Raw genomic sequence first — 22,069 nt, forward strand, 5'->3', positions numbered from 1 at the left:
TCAAGTAACTGCAAATTCCCAGAAGTGTTTTGCCTCTAAGTTTTCAAAACCTTGCATACCCCTTGTCTTGTGGCCATGGGGGAAAGGAAGAGAAAAGGCAATGGGCCCACACACTTGCATGGAGAAGACGTTACCACTTCCATTTGTGTGCAAGCTGATGTGCCCAAGGTGCCCACTGTGCCTGGGCAAGGCCCCCACCCATCCTCTATCATGCCACACGGCCTCCCAGCTCAGGGAGTGAGTAAAGAGCCAATAGGAAAAGCTGGGGCCTGTCAAAGTTTTGTTTGGGGAAAGAAAGAAAATGCTACCTGCAAGTCTAGAGGCCAGGCGCGTACCTGCAACGCTAGGTGCGGATGCAATGCTGCTGAAAGAGCTACTGTAGCCGGAGGCACTGAGCGGCCAGGCACTCGAGGAAGGCAGCGTGGCATTCTGAGATGATGGCGGGGAGGACCCTGCAGAACCAAACACGGCACTGAGCAAGGTGGTGGTGGTGTCCGGGTTCGTGACTCTAACTGCAGGGTGTGAGAATCTTAACCATCAAGAATCAACCTCTCCCGAGGCTGCCATTTTTAATAGAAGCCTGAACATGAAAGTGTCATGTGGGAAGGAAGAAACAGGGCACGCCTCCTACTCTGGGTCCCTGTAGCCACTCAGGGAGGCCTGGGATGTTGCTGAAGGCGGAGGAATCAGAGGGCAAGCAGCAGCACGAGCTTCTTTGAGAATTCCCACCAGAATGCTTAAAATACCATGTCCAAGTTTTAAAGCACCACATTGACTTCCTCTCCCAAATAAGAGAAAATAAAAACCCAGGGCAATCTACTCCTTTCACAGTTCAAACAATGGCTACAAAATAGAAGAACAAAACTGCAAGCCTTTCATTACAAAATGTGCCATACAAATTTGAACATTTCTTCTGACTGGGTTGTCCCGTCAGCTTCCACTCATATTTTGCTTAAAATTTTTTTTTTTTAGAGATGGGGCTGTTGCAGTGTCGCCCACGCTGCGGCACAGTGGCTGTTCACAGGCGTGATCACAGTGCACAGCAGCCTCAACCTCCTGGGCTCGGTGATCCTCTTGCCTCAGCCTCCTGAGCGGCAGGGACCACAGGTGCCACCACACCCGGCTCATGATTCCCTTTTTAAATACATGAATAATTAAGACACATCTGTCCTAATAACTGTGTATATGGACTTGAGTTATTCTATCCCTAGGACTGTAGTTTTTTGAGGAAAGCTTGTCCCTGTGCCTGAAAGGGAGACTTGGGGTAAACGGGCCATCCTTAAGGCACCTTGATCCCTTGTGTGAAAGCTCAGCTCCTCGCTGCTTGGTTTCATTTTGTATTTTCTAATGTGACTCTCCCTTTCAATTCTGTGAAGAAAGCAAGAAGCTGGATAAGAAGAGTGAGGACGGAGTAACGGTGACAGCTGGGGTGAATGCAGGATGGAAAGAGCTCTCATTGGGACAATAACTCTGCCAGTGCATGGATCCTGGCTAGTAGAGGGAACATAAGCACAGTCTGGCTGTTAAACTGATGACCACAAACAGAATCGGATGGTTTCTGAAAAGCCATGGCATCTCAGCTGTAGGCCCACATGACGTTGTGCAGTGAATAACCAGGCATGTGGCACCTCCTGGACACATGCAGTGTCCAACCTGCACAGCTGTTTGCAGCTGCCCTGCTGCAAGTGACCTCTTTACAATGAGGGCACCAGAGTTGAGGAAAGTTAGCATTTATGGGTAACCTGCAGGTCTTCACTTTTATTTTTTCCAATTTTTATTTTGGGTTCTGGGAGTCCACGTGCAGGTCTGTCACACAGGTGGACTGTGTGCTGTGGGGGTGTGTTGTAGAGACCAATCCATCACCTAGGTAGTGAGCATAGTACCTGATGGGCAGTTTTTCAATCCTCCCCTTCCTCCCACCCTCTACCCTCCAACAGGCCTGCTGTCTGCTGCTCCCTTCTTTGTGTTATGTAAACTCAGGCTGTCTGTTTTCTGTTCCTGTGTTAATTTGCTCAGGAAGGTCTTTACTTTAAAAAGGTGTCAGCTTGGCCGGGCGCAGTGGCTCAGGCATGTAATCCCAGCACTTTGGGAGGCCTTTTCTTTTCTTTTTTTTTTTTTTAAGACGAAGTCTTGCTCTGTCACCCAGGCTAGAGTGCAGTGGCCCAATCACAGCTCACTGCAGTCCTGACATCCCAAGCTCAAGTGATTATCTTGTCTCAGCTTCCTGAGTAGCTGGAACCACCGATGTGTGCCACTACTCCCAGCTAAATTTTTCATTTTTAATTTTTTGTAGAGATAGGGTCTCATATTGCCCAGCTGGTTTCAAATTCCTGGCCTCAAGTGATTCTCCCACCTTGGCCTCCCAATGTGCTGGGATTACAGGTGTGAGCCGCTGTGCTCAGCCTGCTAGTGCTTTCTGGTTAGCAACTTCTACGTGAAGAGATGTTCATTGTACTCCCCTTTCTTTCAGTAACAAACCCTAATGTATCCTTAAATACAACCAAGAGAGGTACCAGAGTAGAGGAACAAGGTTCCTAGTGCTGGTCATGAGCTGAAGGGGAGGACTGGCATGAGCCACTTGAGCTGGCTGCTGCTGAATACTGATGTCTATGCACAAGTGCCAGGGCAGGCTCAAGCACCCGGGAAGTCAAATGATGTTCACTTGGAGCTATAAGTCACCCAGGTTGGCTGGCTGGCTGGTTCTTAGGCTTAGGGTTGGAGATGCCACTGCCTTGCCTTATCTCAATGGCCAATGCATTTCTTAGGCTGAGGTTCTCTTCTGCCCTCCCTGCAAGTCGATATCCTTAACTGGACAGGCTATGGAAATGGAGGACAGCTGCATGTGGAGCAGGAGAAGAGCTGCCACGTGTTTCTCAGGTCATCTTCATCACATCATGGCACACTCAGGCGATGGCGGAGGCCACTCCCAGTGGCCCTGGTTCTGCCTGGAGGCTAAGGGGCCACTTGATCCTTCATCTGGGCACCACTCAGGGAACTCTGCCACGTATTAAGCAACTTCGATTCTTTCCAACTTCCCTTATGACCTGGATCTGTACAACCTGCATCCCACTTCTCCACAACCCTCAAAATATGCTAACTTTCCTGTCTGGCACAACCCTGGTGCTCCACCAGGTGTGACAAGCAGGGAGGGCTGGGTCTCTGATTCTGGCTGGCGCCTCACCTGTCCTCTGCCACACGGCTCCCTTTTGGGTACCACTTGGCTGTGTCTGACAGCAGGGACACCCATAACACCCCTGCTCTGAAAAGCAGCTGTGTAACCCCAAGGACTACACAGCATTAAACAGACAGGGCAATCTGTACTCATGTTGGCTTTCCAGTCAAACCACAGATACATTTAGAAGCCTATCACTTTAAAGAACCACAGAAGCAGTCAGGTACACTGGCTCACGCCTGTAATCCCAGCACTTTTGGGAGGCCGAGTCAGGTGGATCACTTGAGGTCAGGAGTTCGAGATCAGCCTAGCCAACAAGGTGAAACACCGTCTCTACTAAAAATAGAAAAAATTAGCTGGGTGTGGTGGTGCACGCCTGTAGTCCCAGCTCCCCGGGAGGCTGAGGCATGAGAATCACTTGAGCCTGGGAGGCGGGTGGAGGTTGTAGTGAGCCAAGATCAGCCCACTATACTCCAGCCTGGGCAAACGAGCAAGAATCTGTGTCAAAAAAAAAAAAAAGAAAGAAAGAAAGAAAGAAAAGAAGCAAACACAAAACACAAGGCTCCAATGAGTCATATTTCAAGTGGGAAACGTAACGTTTTGGGAACTACCGAGGTGCCCTTATTAGTGGTAGTACCTATGGCAATCTAGCTCTTTCTTCCACAAAATAGCATGCTGTGATAAAACTTTATCAGAGATGGCACTTTTATGATAAGACATTACTTATCAATAAATTCAGCAGCATGGGTGACACCTGAGGTCAGGAGTTCGAGACCAGCCTGGCCAACAGAGCGAAACCCTGTCTCTACTAAAAATACAAAAATCAGCCCGGTTATGGTGGAACATGCCTGTAATTCCAGCTACTTGGGAGGCTGAGGCAGGAGAGTCGCTTGAACTCAGGAGGTGGAGGTTGCAGAGCTGAGATCATGCCACTGCACTCCAGCCTGGAAGACAGAGTGAGGCTTCATCTCAAAAAAAAAAAAAAAAAAAAAAAAAAATCCAGCAGAACTCAAATTGATGTCCATTTCCCCATAAGCACTAACTGCCGTCTCTTCATGCTGCTTCAGATGACTGCTTCAACTGTGCCTTGTATCATCCCTGCCTCAGAGCCCAACCTGTCACCCCTGACATCTCCAAATGGATCTAGAGAGATCGTCCACGCAGAGACAGGCAGAGCAGCACCCTCACCTCCACTCTTGAGGAGGTAGCGGTTGACATCCTGGATGGTGGTATTGATGGTAGGCCCAGTGGGGACACTGCCAGGAGTGACGTCAGGGTCATTCTCAGGGTCAATATTCTGCAGTCCTTTCCATGGTACTCCCGGATGGAATTCTGTTTAAGAAACCCAAATGAGAAGCCACACATCAGAACATCTGCACATTGATTCATGACATTTTAAAAGATGTTTTGTCCTGTTTGTAGAAATTTTTATAATCTGCTAATTAAATGAGAGGTACACTTTATACTCTTGATACTCTCTTTCATTAAAACAATCAATCCTTTGGAACAAACTAGAACCAGGTATTATAGCTATCATATTAAGACAGTTTTCACACAGAGTCGCAACAGTTTTACCAGATGGTATACAGTGTGCTTCCTCCCTGCCACCCCTTCCACTTCTCATGTTGAACTAAGGGATTACAGAAAAATGCCTGATGCTAACCATACCCAAAATTGATCTGACAAATGGATTTCCAAGGAAAATGCCAAAGCTCTGGGCTTAACGCTTCCAGATCCTTAGCTCAGGATCCCCCCAGCCTCATCACTCTCTGTAGGCTTGGAGCGTGTTCTGACCTGCTGCTGTTGCACGGAAGTGTTGCATGGTCTTACCTGGGGGCCAGTTGATGCTAGAGCCATTTGAGATTTTATCACTGTCAGATTTGGCACGTGACCAGCTATGGGGAACAGCTACGGGAGGACTGGCTGGTGACTCACTGTTCTGGATTAAATCGTACCGGCCATAGGAGTCATCAATGGAGGACTTACCTGGAGGCCCAATGCTTAGACCTCCAGGGATAGCACCTATGGGGACAATAGGACACAAAGAAGCGAGTGAATACCCTCCAGTTGAGAGACAGCAGAAGATACCCTAAGCCTCCCTATGCACCTTCTGTTCTAGGTCCAATGCCTTGCTCTATTCGGTTACATGAATTGTAAGACTTGGTCTGTCTAGGATTCTGTAAGAATCAATGACTTTTTTTTTCTTTTTTTTGAAACAATGTCTCACTCTGTTGTCCAGGCTGGAGTGTAGTGATGTGATCAGGGCTCACTGCAGGCTCAACCTCCTGGGCTCAAGGGATCCTCCCACCTTGGCCTCCCAAGCAGCTGGGACTACAGGTGTGAGCCACCATGCCTGGCCAGTGACTATTTAAGTTAGCTCCAATTTCAGCCCTCAAAGACCGAAAGCCCTGAAGAACAATTTTAGTTTGTCCAGTTAGAAATCTTTATAAAATACATATCCATACCATGGAAAGCTGCCCTTAATAAACCTTATGAGGGGACAACTTATGAGTCTTCGTGATTAGTTATCAAATTTGCTCTTACCTCTTCCCTCCTTTTAGTCTGAAACCCTCACTCTGGAAGAACACAGTGGATGTTAAAAATTCATACAGAACCAAACCAACCAGCCATAGGCAGCAAGGCCCTCCTGCTAAGAAACGTGCCAGCAGTGTGTGATGATTTTTCGTAAGTTAACCATGAGACATAGTTTCCTTTTTCTTTTTAGAATGCTTTGTGTCAAGAGAGAACTATGTAACCTATTGAATTTCCTTTGCTGTTTATTCTACCAGCAAGTTCAGAGCTGAATTGAATGCTTGAGAGTGAGAGCACCTCCTACGGTTATCCTTTTTGCTTCCACCTTACTGGTGTGTCCATCAGTAACGAGTTCCTGATGGGGACACCAGTTTGGAGTAAGACAGACTGCTTGGATGGAGGGGAATAACCAACAGAAATGCACTCTAGTATTTACAGCTGCAGTTCCCATACATACTGCATATTTGATTTTCTATTTGTGTTTTACTATTTTATTGAAAATATTTCAGCAGACTCAAGTGTTTGTTGATGAATATAGATATAAAAAAAAAAAGTACATAGGCTATGACCTAGATTCTTTGCTGCTCTGGGGTTTTCAAATTATTTCTAGGTTTGTAGCTAAGATCTAATGGCTGGGTTTTAAGAAGTCTGATCACTGACTAGCTGAGATCTTTTTTTCTTTTTTTTATGAGACGGAGTCTCGCTCTGTCACCCAGGCTGGAGTGCAGTGGCCGGATCTCGGCTCACTGCAAGCTCCGCCTCCCGGGTTTACGCCATTCTCCTGCCTCAGCCTCCCGAGTAGCTGGGACTACAGGCACTCGCCACCACGCCTGGCTAGTTTTTGTATTTTTTAGTAGAGACGGGGTTTCACCATGTTAGCCAGGATGGTCTCGATCTCCTGACCTCGTGATCCACCCGTCTCGGCCTCCCAAAGTGCTGGGATTACAGGCTTGAGCCACCGCGCCTGGCCTAGCTGAGATCTTATATGCACTATAATAGAATGGGTTATTTTAAATCCAACTTTCAGTGCTCAATTCTTAGAAAAGTATATAATGGGCACGTTATACAACAGGAAGATCGATTACTAAGCCAGCAGTGATCCCACCACAGGCATCTTAGCCCAGACGTACCATGCTTGCTAGGGTTCTGCTCCAGGGGGGAAGCGGCACTGGGCAAGTTATCCATGGAGTTGGGGTGCGTCCACTGGGGGAGGCGTGACTGGGACTGGGATGGGTCCTTCACCGACAAGCCACCGGTCATGTCCATGCTGTTGACATTCATGTTTGGGTTCAGTCCAGCTAAAGAGAGAGATGCGATTAGGATTCGCCTGCTTCTCTAAAAGACTTCATTCTAAAGCTCTCCTACAGAAGCTATTTCAGTCTTCGCTTACAGCAAAATTTTTTTTTGTTTTTTGAGACGGAGTCTTGCTCTTGTTGCCTGGGCTAGAGTGCAATGGCACGATCTTGGCTCACTGCAACCTCCGCTTCCTGGGTTTAAGCGATTGTCCTGCCTCAGCCTCCCAAGTAGATGGGATACAACAAAATATTTTAACTGTAACTTTTAGTGCTAGTGAAAAAATACTTTTTGTCTTCATAACAGCATGTACTTCTCGGAATATTACTCCTAAATTAAGGTGAAAATGTGAATAGTCTTTGATTAAGTGAGGCCCACGGCTCTCTTCACTTTACTTGTTTCAGTGCTGGATAAACATGGTCCTGAGGCTTCTCAGAGTCCACAGGAGACCAGAAAAAGTCCAAACTATTAGGAAAATCTTTTCTGGTTTTGGGATATCTTATGGAAACTCATTGGGTCAAAAACACTTTTCCAGAACTCTAAAGTACCACCTATGAAACAGACTGATAGGATAATTCAGTTCTACCTTCAGTGAGTTTCCTTTACAAAAGTCTGCTCTGAAAGAGTTTGTGAATTAAATATCAAACTACTTTGAAGGAACGGAACTATTTGACAGATGGGGTGCTGCCATCTGCCCTCAGCTGGGACGGTGAGCTGAGGCTTCTGAGCTCGTTTCTTATAGTGAAAAGCAGGTAGCTGGTTATCTGTCCAGGACCTGTACTAAGCTGGGTTAATAAAGAAAGACAGTGAGGAAGGAGGACAATGATAAAAAGGTTGAAGTAAAGACATTCTGATGAGGACACCAGTTTGGAGCAGGACAGACTGCTTGTTTGGAAGGGAATAACGAGCAGAAGGGTCCCCCCTCCTTGGATTTCCAGCTGCAGTTCCCATGACCACATACACATACTCCACAGATCCTTACCATATGCACAACTATGCCACATGGTACGTAAGCACAGTGAGCCTCTACTACTAAGCCAGGTGCTGAACATTCTGGTTCTTACCTTTATTTCAGAGGCTGCAAATTCAAATGCCCATAGGAGCCAAGTGGGCCATGCACATGAAGAGGTGGGCCTCATGGGGACTGTGGCAAACCAGAGTGTCTGTCCTGTCTAAATAAACAGGTGCTACTGGGGCCAACCACTTATTGCTACATGGAACGCAGACCCACTAAAGCCATTTTTAAGAGAAACCAGAAGCCACTTTCCCCAATTTTTGAATGTTGGCATTAACACACGCCTACGCACATGCACATACACGCTTCGCAGACTTAACAAAACGCCTTTGCAAGCCCATCAGTGCCACGGGGCTGTCTACTTGCAATCTCTGAGTTCTCTTCGTTTCAGCTTGTACAGATATAGTCAGGTAAGGTGGCAACAATGTCAGGGCTTCAACCTGGCCTTCAGAACACTCCAGATTCCACAGTTTGGCCCCAACCCATCTCTCCCAACTTTCCCCTCTGGGAAAGTCAGCTAGACTGGCCTGGCCCTTGCAAAATGGGCCCCTGAAACAGGCCAGGCCTCTTTCTTCTGTGCTATGTGAGGCTTCCCCTTCATTTGGAAAGGCTTCCTCTTTACTTACTGTAATCCTATCTAATCATCTGAGGTTCAAGCTTAATACTATTCTCTGATTTTTCTTTCACCACTCAAAGTGAAAGTGAACTTTTCCTTCTCTAGACCCCTGTGAGAATCACATGACACTGGTATCAAGGTTATTTTTCCCTGTTTATATGCCTGCTCTTCTCATCTAAATGACGAACTCCAGGTGGCAAAAGACTGAGAATAACAAGGACAGGCTGAATGTGAGGAAAGGAAGGTAGCTGGGAGCCCCCACTACTGACCATGGGCTGCTGGTTTCTTTACATGAATTGTTGAGTTTCTAATAGGCTCTTCAACATAGGTGCTGATGCAGAGAAATGCTGAGAGCCAGCAAGACAGGCAATTTTACAACCAAAGTTTCCTATACTTTATTAGTTATTTGTTTTTAATACATTTATAACTTCACTGTGAATATTATAAAATATTATCCAAATTATTTTTCAACTAATTTCAAAGATTCACTGCATGAATTCTTTAACTTGTACTAAGAGAAAAAATCCTTAAGAGTAAAGATAAGTGGCCGGGCGCAGTGGCTCATGCCTGTAGTCCCAGCACTTTGGGAGGCCGAGGTGGGTGGATCACCTGAGGTCAGGAGTTCGAGACCAGCCTGGCCAACATGGTGAAACTCAGTTTTACTAAAAATACAAAAATTAGCCAGGCGTGGTGATGCATGCCTGTAATCCCATCAACCTGGAAGGCTGAGGCAGGAGAATCGCTTGAATTCAGAAGGTGGAGGTCGCAGTGAGCCGAGATTGCGCCATTGCACTGCAGCCTGGGCAACGGAGCAAGACTCCATCTCAAAATAAATAAATAAATAAATAAATAAATAAATAAATAAATAAATAAATAAATAAAAATAAAAAAAAGTCATGATAAGTGTACTTTATCTTCCAAATATAGGTTAAGAAGACAGGTGAATACTAGAAAGCTGAAGCTAATGTATTTTAGGATAATAGGTGGAATGAAATTTGTTTCTAAAACAGAAGCACTTACATAAGTAGCTGACATTTTACAAAGTGTTTGCTATGTGCTAGGCACTATTTAAGGATTTTACATATTAGGCCGGGTGTGATGGCTCATGTCTGTAATCACAGCACTTTGGGAAGCTGAGACCAGGAGGATCACTTGAGGCCAGGAGTTTGAGGCTGCAATGAGCTATCATCATGCCATTGCACTCCAGCCAAAAAAAAAAGAGGCCGGGAGTGGTGGCTCATGCCTGTAATCCTAGCACTTTAGGAAGCCAAGGCAGGTGATCACAAGGTCAGGAGATTGAGACCATCCTGGCTAATACGGTGAAGCCCCGTCTCTACTAAAAATACAAAAAATTAGCTGGGTGTGCTGAGATCGCGCCACTGCACTCCAGCCTAGGCAACAGAGAGAGACTCTGTCTCCCCCCCCAAAAAAAAGAGAACTTTACATATTAGCTTATTTAATCTTTAAAACAAACCTAGGAGTTAAGTATTTCTACATTACAGATGAAGAAATTAAGGTATGGCTGGGTATGGTGTCTCAGGCCTGTAATCCTAACACTTAGGGAGGATCACTTGAGGCCAGGAGTTTGAGACTTGCCTGGGCAACACAGAAAGACCCCGTCTCTAACGGGAAAAAAAAAAAAAAAAGAAATTGAGACAAAAAGCAGCCAGGCAAGTTGCCCAAGTTAGTAGTAAGCCTGCTGGTGGTGAGTTGGGACTCAAACCTAGGCAGTCTCATTCCTAGGTCAGGTCTTAACTACTTAGACACAAAGGGTGTTAACGGATGAGACAATAATTAAGGAACGAGATCATCTAGTCTAGTATTTATCAATCTCATATTAAAGATATATCACATTTATAATATGTCAAGGAAAAAGTGTTCAAATGATTACAATACACCGCCCTTTTGAGAGACATTGAATAGAATTAGATAAACGAATATTATCTGCTGGTAGCAAATTCACTCCCACTCAACTGGCCTTTGGCCCTTTACAGATGTATTTTCCAAGTTACTGATACGCTTTGTCCTGCATCTACAGACTCTGATAGCAATCAACAGACAAGCCTAAAGTGCTTTCACTAAGTTCTGAATTCTTACAGCAAATTAGTCCACGCAGAATCAGTTTACTCATTTATACCCTCTGGTGTCTTCAGGTATGTGAGCTGTCTCTCTCCTGGTAGGCCTGACCTTGAGGCCTGGCACCATGTCTTATAGTGACCTGCAGGTTTCATGTGCTGCGTGTGCTTCTACAAGTTAGATTTCAATATACATATGTTGATTTCATTGATTATACAAATCACATTTCATACAAAATGAGTTGTATCAACAACCACTGCTTTTTAAGAAGTGCTTTTAATGTAAATCTGAATACTTTTACTGACCAAACCATTATAAAGTCTTCTCTGCGGTTTAGGCTAGAGGAAGTGGCTGGTAAAGTACAGTTCACAGTAGACTAGGAATAGAACAAACTCTGGAGATGTGACAATGGAAATGAGATTTTGGAGGCTCTGACTGGTACCACCTTTAAAGGTTTTATACTGAGAGTATTATGGCAGCAGCAAAACTCCTGCTCTACAGAACACGGTTAGTGTTGTTCCCTTATTAAAAATCCTTGAGGCTGGGAATGGTGGCTCACATCTGTAAACCCAGCACTTTAAGAGGCTGAGGTGGGAGGATTGCTTGAGCCCAGGAGTTTGAGACCAGCCTGGGCAACGTGGTGAGACCCCATTTCTCCAAAAAATAATAAAAAACTTTTTTTAAAATTAAAAAGCCTTGAGATACCTGTTCTCTGATTTTGTCTGGGGCTGCATTTCCAACAGGCTATGGTTTCAGTGCTGGCCAGTCCTCCTAACCACTGAAATGCTGCCCTGGCTACCACATATGGACTCCAGGTACCCTCTCTACCTGATATGGCTGTTGAAGACCATGGGACACTCACCAAGAGGGTAAGGAGCAAAGGTGTTGGGTGAAGACTGCTGCTCTTTGGTCTGCAGGTCAGGTAGGCCGGGAGTCTGCGGGTGCGAGGGGAAGCTGTCCATGGCCGATTTGCCTGCAGAGGGGTGCAGAGACAGGTGCGGCGGGGGCGGTGGCGGTGGTGGCTGCTTCACGAGCAGGGCCTGGGCCAGCTGGCGCTGGTGCTGCTGGATCTGCTGCTGCAGATTAGTGATTGTGCGCGCAACCTGGCAGGCAGAGACATAGGTGCGTTAACCAGGTGGGAAGGGACACTCATGGCTCGTCTAGGGACCAAGTGAATTCTTCATTGTCTCTATGCTGAGGCCGCCACTGGCTAGGTCAACCTCCTCCCAAACCCAGCTGAACTCAGGAATTTTCCAAGGAAGGCTTGGCTAGAGAAAAATCAAAGATCATCTAATAGTTCATCAATTAGCATCTCTTCTATCAGGGAAAATTATAGCTCATGATAAAAATCAATCTGGGTAGCACCTACTTGCTGCTCCTGTTGTCTCATGGATCCGGACACATTACGCTGGGCCTGTAACATCTGCTGCTGGATTTGTAAACGTTGGTATGCCTGTTGACAGAAAGAAGAGTTAAAATAGTATAATAATTAAGTATAAGTTGAACTAATGGTTCAACTTTCTGACATTAGTTAAAAAACAAAAAAAGAGAACCTAGCCACTCTTCTTGGCCCATACTGTGGCTGACACATACTCTTTTTTTTTTTCAGATGGAGTCTCGCTCTGTCACCTAGGCTGGAGTGCAATGGCGCGATCTCAGCTCACTGCCACTTCTGCCTCCTGGGTTCAAGAAATTCTCCTGCCTCAGTCTCCCGAGTAGCTGGGATTAGTCACGTGCCACACTGCCCAGCTAATTTTTGTATTTTTAGTAGAGACGGGGTTTCATTATGTTGGCCAGGGTGGTCTCAAACTACTGACCTCATGATCTGCCCGCCTCAGCCTCCCAAAGTGCTGGGATTACAGGCATGAGCCAATGCGCCCAGTTGTGGCTGACACATATTCTGGAGGCACAGAGCACTTTTAAAAGATTAATGTCTTATCCACTTTTTTAGTGTACAGAATTAGAAAAAATCACAGAGTCAATACCCATTTAGTGTTGGTGATGATGTTGGTCAGCAAATATTTTTCATTTAATGAAAAGATCAAAATTCTTCTGCTTGATTCATACAAACTTAAACAACCACCACCACCACCACCACCACCACCTATTCTATAATAATGGAGACTGAAGTCCAGCACAGCCCAGACAATGTGGCAAAGCACTGGGAGTAACTGTCCCAAATCATTCAAGAATAAATAATGTGTGTTAAACAACGTGGTTATCTCCATAACATCACGGGAATGAAAGCTAAGAGAGAACCTGAAATGCATTTTTGCCACAAGAACCTGTCATCTACAAAGTTGGTTAAAGTTATGATGATATTCTTCTGTACACTGACACAGAAGCTTTGGTCACTTGACTGTTTTGAAATGTTGGTTGAATATCATAATTTTTTCTTACAACATGAATTTTAGGGACATTTTTGGCAAAAGGACTCATTAAAGTAGAATCCAAATAAAGGTGGAGATTGTACTATTAGAAATGTCTCATTAATCTGTAATCATGGAGGAATAAAATACTTGAGTAAATCCTTATAGGCCCTAAAACTTAACCTTATGGAAGCACTGAAACTTTATTTTTCCATTTTTTCTGGAAAAATATTTAAGAACAGAATACATTGTTTTAAAATTAGAACACACTACTGTAATTCAACATTTTCTTGATGTCTTTCACACCATGGGGTCAATAAAAACTTACTGTATAACTAAAAGATTATAGCACATCAGTAAGAAAATCAGCTCTGTGCCAGAATACAGCAATGCCTGTGTCATCAAGCAGCAGAAAGCAATCTTCCTCTATAGTAACAGTTCTAAACCTGCATGCTTTTTCTATGAGTGCCTGTTTTCAGAGTTGTCTCCTTTCCTTTGGAGGTCAGTGGTCTCCAGCTGGCAGAACTGAAAGCAACAGGACTGCACATGTGCACTGCCTCCCCACAGCGATTCCTCCCTTCTGATAGATGAAAAAACAGTCGCTGGCTGGGCGCAGTGGCTCACGCCTGTAATCCCAGCACTTTGTGAGGCTGAGGCAGGAGGATCACCTGAGGTTAGGAGTTCGAGACCAGCCTGACCAACATGGTGAAACCCCGTCTCTACTAAAAATACAAATGTTAGCCAGGTGTGGTGGCGGGCGCCTGTAATCCAAGCTACTTGGGAGGCTGAGACAGAAGAATTGCTTGAACCCACAAGGTGGAGGCTGCAGTGAGCCATGATCGCACCACTGCACTCCAGCCTGGGCGACAGAGCAAGACTAGCAAGACTCCGTCTCAAAAAAAAAAAAAAAAGAAAAAGAAAAAACAGTTTCTGAGGGCCAAGCCTTGGTCCTGACTTCATGTCTAGAGCTCTGTGCTCTCCCTTAAAGCGAGGACACATAGCATGTATCTCTGGGACACATCCTTCCCTCCTTCCTTCTGTCCTCCCCTGCTGCTTACAGAAAACCAGACCTCAAACTTGTTGGACATAAGTCTAAAAAACGGCAAAGGGGAAGGACTGAGGGCTCAAGTACTCTCTTATTTGCAAAGATCTTATGCCAATGGTTTTGTCTTTTGGAGTCCCATTCTTTTTTTTTTTTTTTTTTCCTCCTTCATGATTCCTGGTCATTTTTTTTTTTTTTTTTTTTTTTTTTTTGAGATGGAGTCTTCCTCTGTCACCCAGGCTGGAGTGCAATGGTGCGAGGCTCACCGCAACTTCCGCCCTTCAGGTTTAAGCGATTCTCCCGCCTCAGCCTCCCAAGTAGCTGGGACTACAGATCTGCACCACCATGCCCGGTTAATTTTTGCATTTTTAGTAGAGACAGGGTTTCACCATGTTGGCCAGGCTAATCTCAAACTCCTGACCTCAGGTGATCCACCCGCCTGGGCCTCCCAAAATCCTCGATTACAGGCATGAGCCACTGTGCTCGGCCGATTCCTAGTCATTTTCTAGGTGATGAAGTTGCTGGCTAAGATTGCTAAATAAATCAGGTACCCACATTAAAGAATGAAATAACTCACTGGGTCTTTTAGTGTATATAATTTCAGTAGGCATCTAGGTATACAATGACATGGCAATTTATGGTAAAATCAGTAAGACCGTTTGAAAATTTTAAAAAAATCAAGATTATGTAAAGTTATAAAACTTTCAGGCCAGACATGGTGGCTCATGCCTGTAATCCCAGCACTTTGGGAGGCCGAGGCGGGCGAATCCCAAGGTCAGGAGATCGAGACCACGGTGAAACCCCATCTCCACTAAAAATACAAAAAGTTAGCTGGGTGCGGTAGTGGGTGCCTGTAGTCCCAGCTACTCCGGAGGCTGAGGCAGGAGAATTGCTTGAACCCGGGAGGCGGGGCTTGCAGTGAGCCGAGATTACACCACTGCACTCCAGCCTGGGTGACAGAGCAAGACTCCATCTCAAAAAAAAAAAAAAAAAAAAAAAAAAAAAAAAAAAAAAAAAAAAAATCGTTTAAGAATTATTAGGTCACATCAGCCATTCTTGACCAGGGTTTCATGAGAGAATTAAGTTCTAATGTTCTAAGGTATCTACTATATGTAACAAAGCAATTTTTCTCCTGTGCTTCTAGAATAGTATTTATGTATACCATCCTTAGAATTACTGAGAAAATAGTCACTCAAATGATTTTTTGTGTTCTGTGGTTCTCAGAAACTCTGGCTGAGAGCTCAAATGAAAAGACACGCCTAATTATAAAATCTGGTAGATTTTTTGAACACAAACAGGCCAATCCAGGTGCAGTGGTGCACACCCTGAGTAGGCCTCTCAGCTACTCAGGAGGCTGAGGTGGGAGGATCCCTTGAGTCCAGGAGTTCCAGACCAGCCTGGCAACATAGTGAGATGCTGCCTCTAAACAATAACAAAAACAAAAACAAAGAGGCCAAAACATTTACAAAACTTAGTAAGGACACCTTTGAGTGAGAACTTCCTAACTCATGAAGAGTTTAAATACTTCATGACAGTCTCAATGACATCCCCGATGTGAAGACAAACATTATCACAACTGCTGCTCTCAGTGGTGCGCCACACTGGTGCATCTGCACGGGCACCAGGAGAGCACTCGGCCTGTGTGCTCTAACTTGCATGGGTCTGTCCACTCACCAGCTGCAGCTGATAGAGCTGGTTCAACATCGTCATATGCTGAGGATTAATTGGCGAGGTTAATAGTGCAGGGTTGAGACCAATGTTTTTTGCTGCAAACTGCAAAAGCTGTGCTTGAACCTGTTTAACAAAAAATATGCGATCAGCCATTGTATCTCTGTTAAAATAGTTACTTGTCCATGTAGTTTTTCAAAATTCAAAAATGATTAAGTGATAATTTGTAGGGAGACCCCCGGAAACTACTGCTACGGAATAAAAGATGAAATGCCCCTGATTATTGTAAATACAAAATTGCACGCAGGACTGTATAAAGACAATGCAAGGTTGGGCTGCCAGAATGAGCCAACAGTGCGTGATGTGCTTCCCACTGCAGAGCCTATCAACGGACGTGCAGTCAGGGAGGTTTCACATCACCAAGATTCCTATCCCAGAGAAGTAGATGTTCATAGCTCTGGGAATGGAATATGACCCTTGTGGAGAGCCTATAAACGGACGCATGAGGGACGCTTGTTCACATGGATAAGATAGGGTTATAAATGCCCTTCTCTTGCTTGCCATGGCTCTTCTAGGGCTCTTCAGGGTTAAGGCATACTCCCTTCTGAGAATTTGTGGTCTAACCAGTTGTATAGTTTCATGCCGTTTCTATTGATTGTTTGCAAGAAGCTTTCGCTGCAATTATTACTACTGATTAGTATCTTACTAAACATAGGTTATGGACAGACTGTGTTTCTGTTTTAAGGCTGTTAGAAACTGCTGATGCACACACTATATCATAAATTCTTATCTCTGTATACTCTACTTCTGCATACCAATGTTATGTTAAAGAATTACTTCATCCCATGTGATCATCTCACCTCATAATCAAACCACCCTATATCCCTCACTAACCTACCCTGCCCTCACTAAACTTAATAATAAATGCTGGTATATCCAGTGCATTGGCGGTATTGCAGGACCAAAAGGCGGTGACACGCTGGACCCAGCTTTCACTATCTCATGTGTGTCTTTTATTTCTCGACCTGCCAATCTGCCTGGGAACAAAGAAAGAGCCTTGTTGCATTGTGGGCTGCCGGCCAGATCCCACAATAATAATTATATTTGTCTCATAGGTGAAATGTCAAAGGCCATTAAAAAATGTATGGACATTTTAATATTAGTAGTTAGCAAGTAAAGAATAAGAAAGAAAGGAAAAAAAAAGGAGGGAACGAAGAAGGAAAGTCTTCAGAGATCTCATCCTCCAAATATTTTAATTATAAATGAACTCTCCAAGGTTCTGTGTCCTTCCTATCAGTACTTACAGGTAACATGGAAATATGGAAGAAACAGTGAGATGGCACACAGATGCCTTGCCATTTGGGACATGCTGGTTTGCTTTGTGTGGGTAAGACTAACTGCTTCTTCTGCTACTGCCTCTCAGACTGGGTGCAGCTGTGGCCTAGGTTTGGGCAGTAGGATGTGACTGGAAGTGGTGTGTGCAATTTCAAGGCCACCTGCACAAGAGTGCTGCCTTTTTCCGTTACTGGGAAGTGGCTGTGGCAGAGCTGCCCCCAAACCCTGCACTGCTTCTTTCTGCACTGTAACCTGAGAGAATCAATGTCTACCTAGTTTAAACTACTGTTTTTTGAGGCCTCTTTGTTATAGTGGCTCATCCTATACCCTAATGAATACATTTAACTATTATCTAATAACTTTTATCTTATTACCTGATAATAGTTAAATGTATTAGTTACACTGATAATTGTCCACTATCAACTCAGTGCACAAACCTGGATTTGAACAATTATAGAGTGAGAATTATCCTCACTGCAGTGCCTAGTGCATCCTGCTCTTTTTCGTATGCTAGCATTGCCTTCCCATATGTTATTGTCTGAATGTCTGTGTCCCCCTCCCCCAGAATTCCTATGTTGAAACCTAAACCCTAATTGTGGTGGTATTAAGAGCTGGGGCCTTTGGGAGGTGATCAGGAGACCCCATGAATGGAATCAGCATCCTAATGACAGAGGCCTGAGAAAGCCCATTCGCCCCTTCCACCACACGAAGATGCATAAAAGTTGCCATCTATGAGAAACGGGCCCTCACCAGACACTGAATCGTCTGGCACCTTGATCTTGGACTTCTCAGTCTCCAGAACTGCATGCTGTTGTAAATGACCCAGTCTAAGGTATTTTGTTACAGCAGCCCAAATGGACTAAGACACCATATTCCAACAAACTGAACACATTTAAATTAAATTTTATGAATAATAGAAGATTGATGAATTAACACATTCTCTTTTGGGACAGTTTGAAAATAAGATCCCTCAGAAATCTTAACTATCTTCTTGATATTAGAGGTCTCTTGGGGAAGAAAGCAGTTTTTTTCCCTCTCTGCTAGAAGAATGCGAGAATGTAGTAAGTACTTCAAGATGCTACTGTTCTCTCAGGGCAGGCTCCAGTCAACCTTCACATCAGAATTACGTGGGAAGAATTACCAGAGCCCTGAGTTACCCACACAGCAAAGATGTTATCAATACCATCGATCATCAAATACCTTATAAGGGGTAAGAACTAACACTGTAATTAGAAACTAGGTCCGAAGCCTAAAATTGTAAAATGTGCTAAAAATAAACAATATTAACAACAACAATTGATATACATTAGGCCTCAGAGCCATGCAAAACAGCAATATCCTTTTCCTTAATTCGATTTGACCTTTTTTCCTTTCTTTCTTTGAGAAGGAGTTTCTGTTCTTGTTACCCAGGCTGGAGTGCAATGGCATGATCTTGGCTCACTGCAATCTCCACCTCCTGGGGTCAAGCGATTCTCCTGCCTCAGCCTCCCAAGTAGCTGGGATCATGGGCATGGGCCACCACACCTGGCTAATTTTGTATTTTTAGTAGACACGGGGTTTCACCAGGTTGGCCAGGCTGGTCTCGAACTCCTGACCTCAGGTGATCCACCCGCCTCAGCCTCCCAAAGTGCTGGGATTACAGGCGTGAGCCGCCGCGCCCAGCAACCTTTTTTTCTTAACAATCTCTACGGTTCATTTCTAAAAAGGTATCAGAGAAAGAAAAAAAAACCCATCTCTATTGGCAAAAATGATCTAATGCTGAATATAAACATAACTGAAAATCTGTAATATACATACTATTATATAAGATCACATTTAGTTTCTCATTAAAGCATGATTCAGTCCTTGGCTGCTTCTAAGGGTTTTTTTTACACCCTCAGCAATACTACAGTGTGTCACTTTCCTCTCCCACCAAACTAGGACAGTTCACTGGGTTCATCTGAATAATCTTCTCCAGAAAGACTGGGACAAAAGCACATCAATGGGATTGTGTTGGGCAGGTCCTTCCCCCTCAATATTGCTTCTGACTAGGAAGATGCCAAATGTTAGTTTGGGTGGCTGAGGCATTCCAAGGAGCAAGCTCTGAAAATGTCTCCTGGGTCAGGAGAATCGGTTTACTACTTTACAGTCTAAAATTAATTTATAGATTAAAAACCAGAAGGCCTTCTCTTAAACATGGATTAACTCAGCTCTCACTTTAAAATAGTGACTTCCAGATAACACAGGACCCCACGAAAAACCAGCATCTACATCCTGTTGCTTAGTCCTGCTTGGATGTGGGTCTGACCTGAGGGGATAGAAACTGAGGCACTTGAGCACGGAGACTGGGCTGGGAAGAGTTAAGAGGCTGCACTGGTGGCTGTGGCGGCTGCTGCATGGTCCTGGCTTGTGCTGCTCCACTATTGCCAAACATACCCAGATTGCCACTCGGTATCTGTACAGGGACAGAATTCGACATGTTACCAAGGCAGGCATTAAACATTGTTTGGAGGTAGGGTGAAATGATCTATCTTAAGTGAATACAAAATTGTTTCTACTTCCTACCACTGTCAACTTGTACCCAAGAGAATTTTTTTGAGACAGAGTCTTGCTCTGTCACCCAGACTGGAGTGCAGCAGTGTGATCTTGGCTCACTGTAGCCTCTGCCTCCTGGGTTCAAGTGATTCTCCTCCCTCAGCCTCCTGAGTAGCTGGGATTACAGATGCCCGCCACTACGCCTGGCTATTTTTTTTTTTTTTTTTTTAGACGGAGTTTTGCTCTGTCGTCTAGGCTGGAATGCAGTGGTGCGATCTCGGCTCACTGTAACCTCTGCCTCCTGGATTCAAGCAATTCTCTGCCTCGGCCTTCCAAAGTGCTGCGATTACAGGTGTGAGCCACCACGCCTGGCCAGAATTTTTGCATTTTTAGTAGAGATGGGGTTTTGCCATGTTGGCCAGGCTGGTCTCAAACTCCTGACCTCGGGATCCACCCACCTCAGCCTCCCAAAGTGTTAGGATTACAGGCGTGAGCCACCTTGCTCAGCCCCAAGTGAATTTTTAATGAGTGTCGTTTATACAACAAGAAGCCTACCCCATTCAAAGAAACTACCAGCATACAATGTTTCACACACAATAGCAACATGAATACGGTTATTTGAATAATATACATTTCCAAAACGATGTGATAAAAATTAAATAATAATGTGTGGGGATTACTAATCTAAGAAGATAGCAACATTTCTTTTTTTTTTTGAGACGGAGTCTCGCTCTGTTGCCCAGGCTGGAGTGCAGTGGCCGGATCTCAGCTCACTGCAAGCTCTGCCTCCCAGGTTTACGCCATTCTCCTGCCTCAGCCTCCCAAGTAGCTGGGACTACAGGCGCCCGCCACCTCGCCCGGCTAGTTTTTTGTGTTTTTTTAGTAGAGACGGGGTTTCACTGTGTTAGTCAGGATAGTCTCTATCTCCTGACCTCGTGATCCACCCATCTTGGCCTCCCAAAGTGCTGGGATTACAGGCTTGAGCCACCGTGCCCGGCCAGCAACATTTCAAACAGGAAATATAGTTATTATTTCAATAAACCTTGAAATGGAATGAACTGACAAATTCAGGTAGTTAATTCTGTATTAACTATGATAAATATATTGTAGCTGTAGTTTTCACTCTGTCCTGACAAATAGGTGAGGTAAGGTACTGTACAGCTTCACTTGGGAAGAGCTGCCTGAGAGGCACTGGCAGAGACCCCCTTCTGTGAACCTAACAGCTGTGAACGAACCCCAGTGCACACCCTAGCTGGGCTGCTGACTTGAAACTGGCAGAACAACGGAAATGAGATGTCTCACTGCATCACCACCAGGGGGCAATGTCAGATCGCCAGGATCACACAGTTGGGCGCTGGTGAGTGGAAAGGGCACTACTGGTAACAACACTGGGACAATGGGCACACAGAGGCTGTTTGGCCACCCACATGTCACAGTGTCTTAGAGACATGTCTCCAAGGGGTGTGTGTGTGTCAACCTCATCCCTAAGAAAATCAGAGAGAAGGGATGTCCTAGGGATGGGAAAGGATCATATGTTTTTTGGTACAACACTTCATGTTAAGAGTCTATATGAGAAAAGTAAGATGAAGTGGCAAACGACACTCTCAGGTCCTTCCTTTAGTAACTGACTTAGAAAAGTGATCTCCAGCTGTACCCAAAGAGTGTTGAAGTCTGGAAAAAAAATGCCAGTGTGACTCCTGAGAACCACCTTGCAAGAGATGTCATCTTTATTTCTGGGAAAAAGGGGGAGAATGTGGTGCTTTCTCACAGATCAACAGATGTAACGTTTTGGTTGCCAAGAGGAAAGAGGCTGGGCACTACCTGGACCTCTGGATGGATCTGGCAGCTGAAGACCACTGTGCAACACATCATCACTTCAGCCAGTCCCAAATTAGACCAAGGGTGCTGAACTTAACATGTTTTAGTGAAGTGTAAGAATAAATATAACTAAAGCATTTCCTACTTCAACTCTTGACTCCAGTAAGTCACTTGAAGGGAAATCCTGGTAGTATTTCAACTACCTGTACATTTTCAGTCATATTTTAAAATAGAGGTATTAACTGCAAATAAGAAAGTTTATGTCTCAAACACATTTTTTAGAAGGCAGATAAAACAAAGGCCACGTGTTGCTCTCTCCCAACAGCCTTACCTGTCTAGAAGAATTCAAGTTTTGCATGCCCAGCCCGGAGGCAATCCCACCCAGGGCCTGACTGGGGAGTGCACTGTGTGAAAGGGGGAGCTTCAGGCTTGGGGAAGGCAAGAACGGTGAAGGCGTGGGCTCTTCCACGAGGCCGCCATCCTGATTGGAGAAAGAAAGGGTGAGCTGTGTGCAGTGTCCATCAGCAGACAAAGCACCAAACAGTTTCCCAAGGAAACAGAGGAGGCATGGATGGATAAATAATTAACAGATCAAAAAAGTGTGGATAAGGGAATGGAG

At 44.8% G+C, this 22,069-nt stretch overlaps 1 protein-coding gene across 2 annotated transcripts in view; it reads right to left on the reverse strand.

The window, feature by feature from the left end:
- The window catches only part of TNRC6C (trinucleotide repeat containing adaptor 6C), a 139,763-nt gene that overhangs the window by 12,034 nt on the left and 105,660 nt on the right, over nucleotides 1–22,069 (reverse strand). Inside the window, exons 11-19 of one of the 2 annotated variants that reach the window (XM_010381911.2) lie at nucleotides 21,782–21,931; nucleotides 19,406–19,552; nucleotides 15,790–15,909; nucleotides 12,074–12,157; nucleotides 11,567–11,807; nucleotides 6,835–7,002; nucleotides 5,003–5,194; nucleotides 4,361–4,504; nucleotides 336–452 (exon numbers count right to left, since the gene is read on the reverse strand). In XM_010381911.2, the coding sequence (XP_010380213.2) occupies nucleotides 336–452; nucleotides 4,361–4,504; nucleotides 5,003–5,194; nucleotides 6,835–7,002; nucleotides 11,567–11,807; nucleotides 12,074–12,157; nucleotides 15,790–15,909; nucleotides 19,406–19,552; nucleotides 21,782–21,931 (1,363 nt within the window). The remainder of the gene's footprint in view (nucleotides 1–335; nucleotides 453–4,360; nucleotides 4,505–5,002; nucleotides 5,195–6,834; nucleotides 7,003–11,566; nucleotides 11,808–12,073; nucleotides 12,158–15,789; nucleotides 15,910–19,405; nucleotides 19,553–21,781; nucleotides 21,932–22,069) is intronic. The other variant, XM_030923618.1, reaches the window with a different exon arrangement.

This window comes from Rhinopithecus roxellana, chromosome 19 (genome assembly GCF_007565055.1).
Source record: "Rhinopithecus roxellana isolate Shanxi Qingling chromosome 19, ASM756505v1, whole genome shotgun sequence".
Taxonomy (NCBI): domain Eukaryota; kingdom Metazoa; phylum Chordata; class Mammalia; order Primates; family Cercopithecidae; genus Rhinopithecus; species Rhinopithecus roxellana.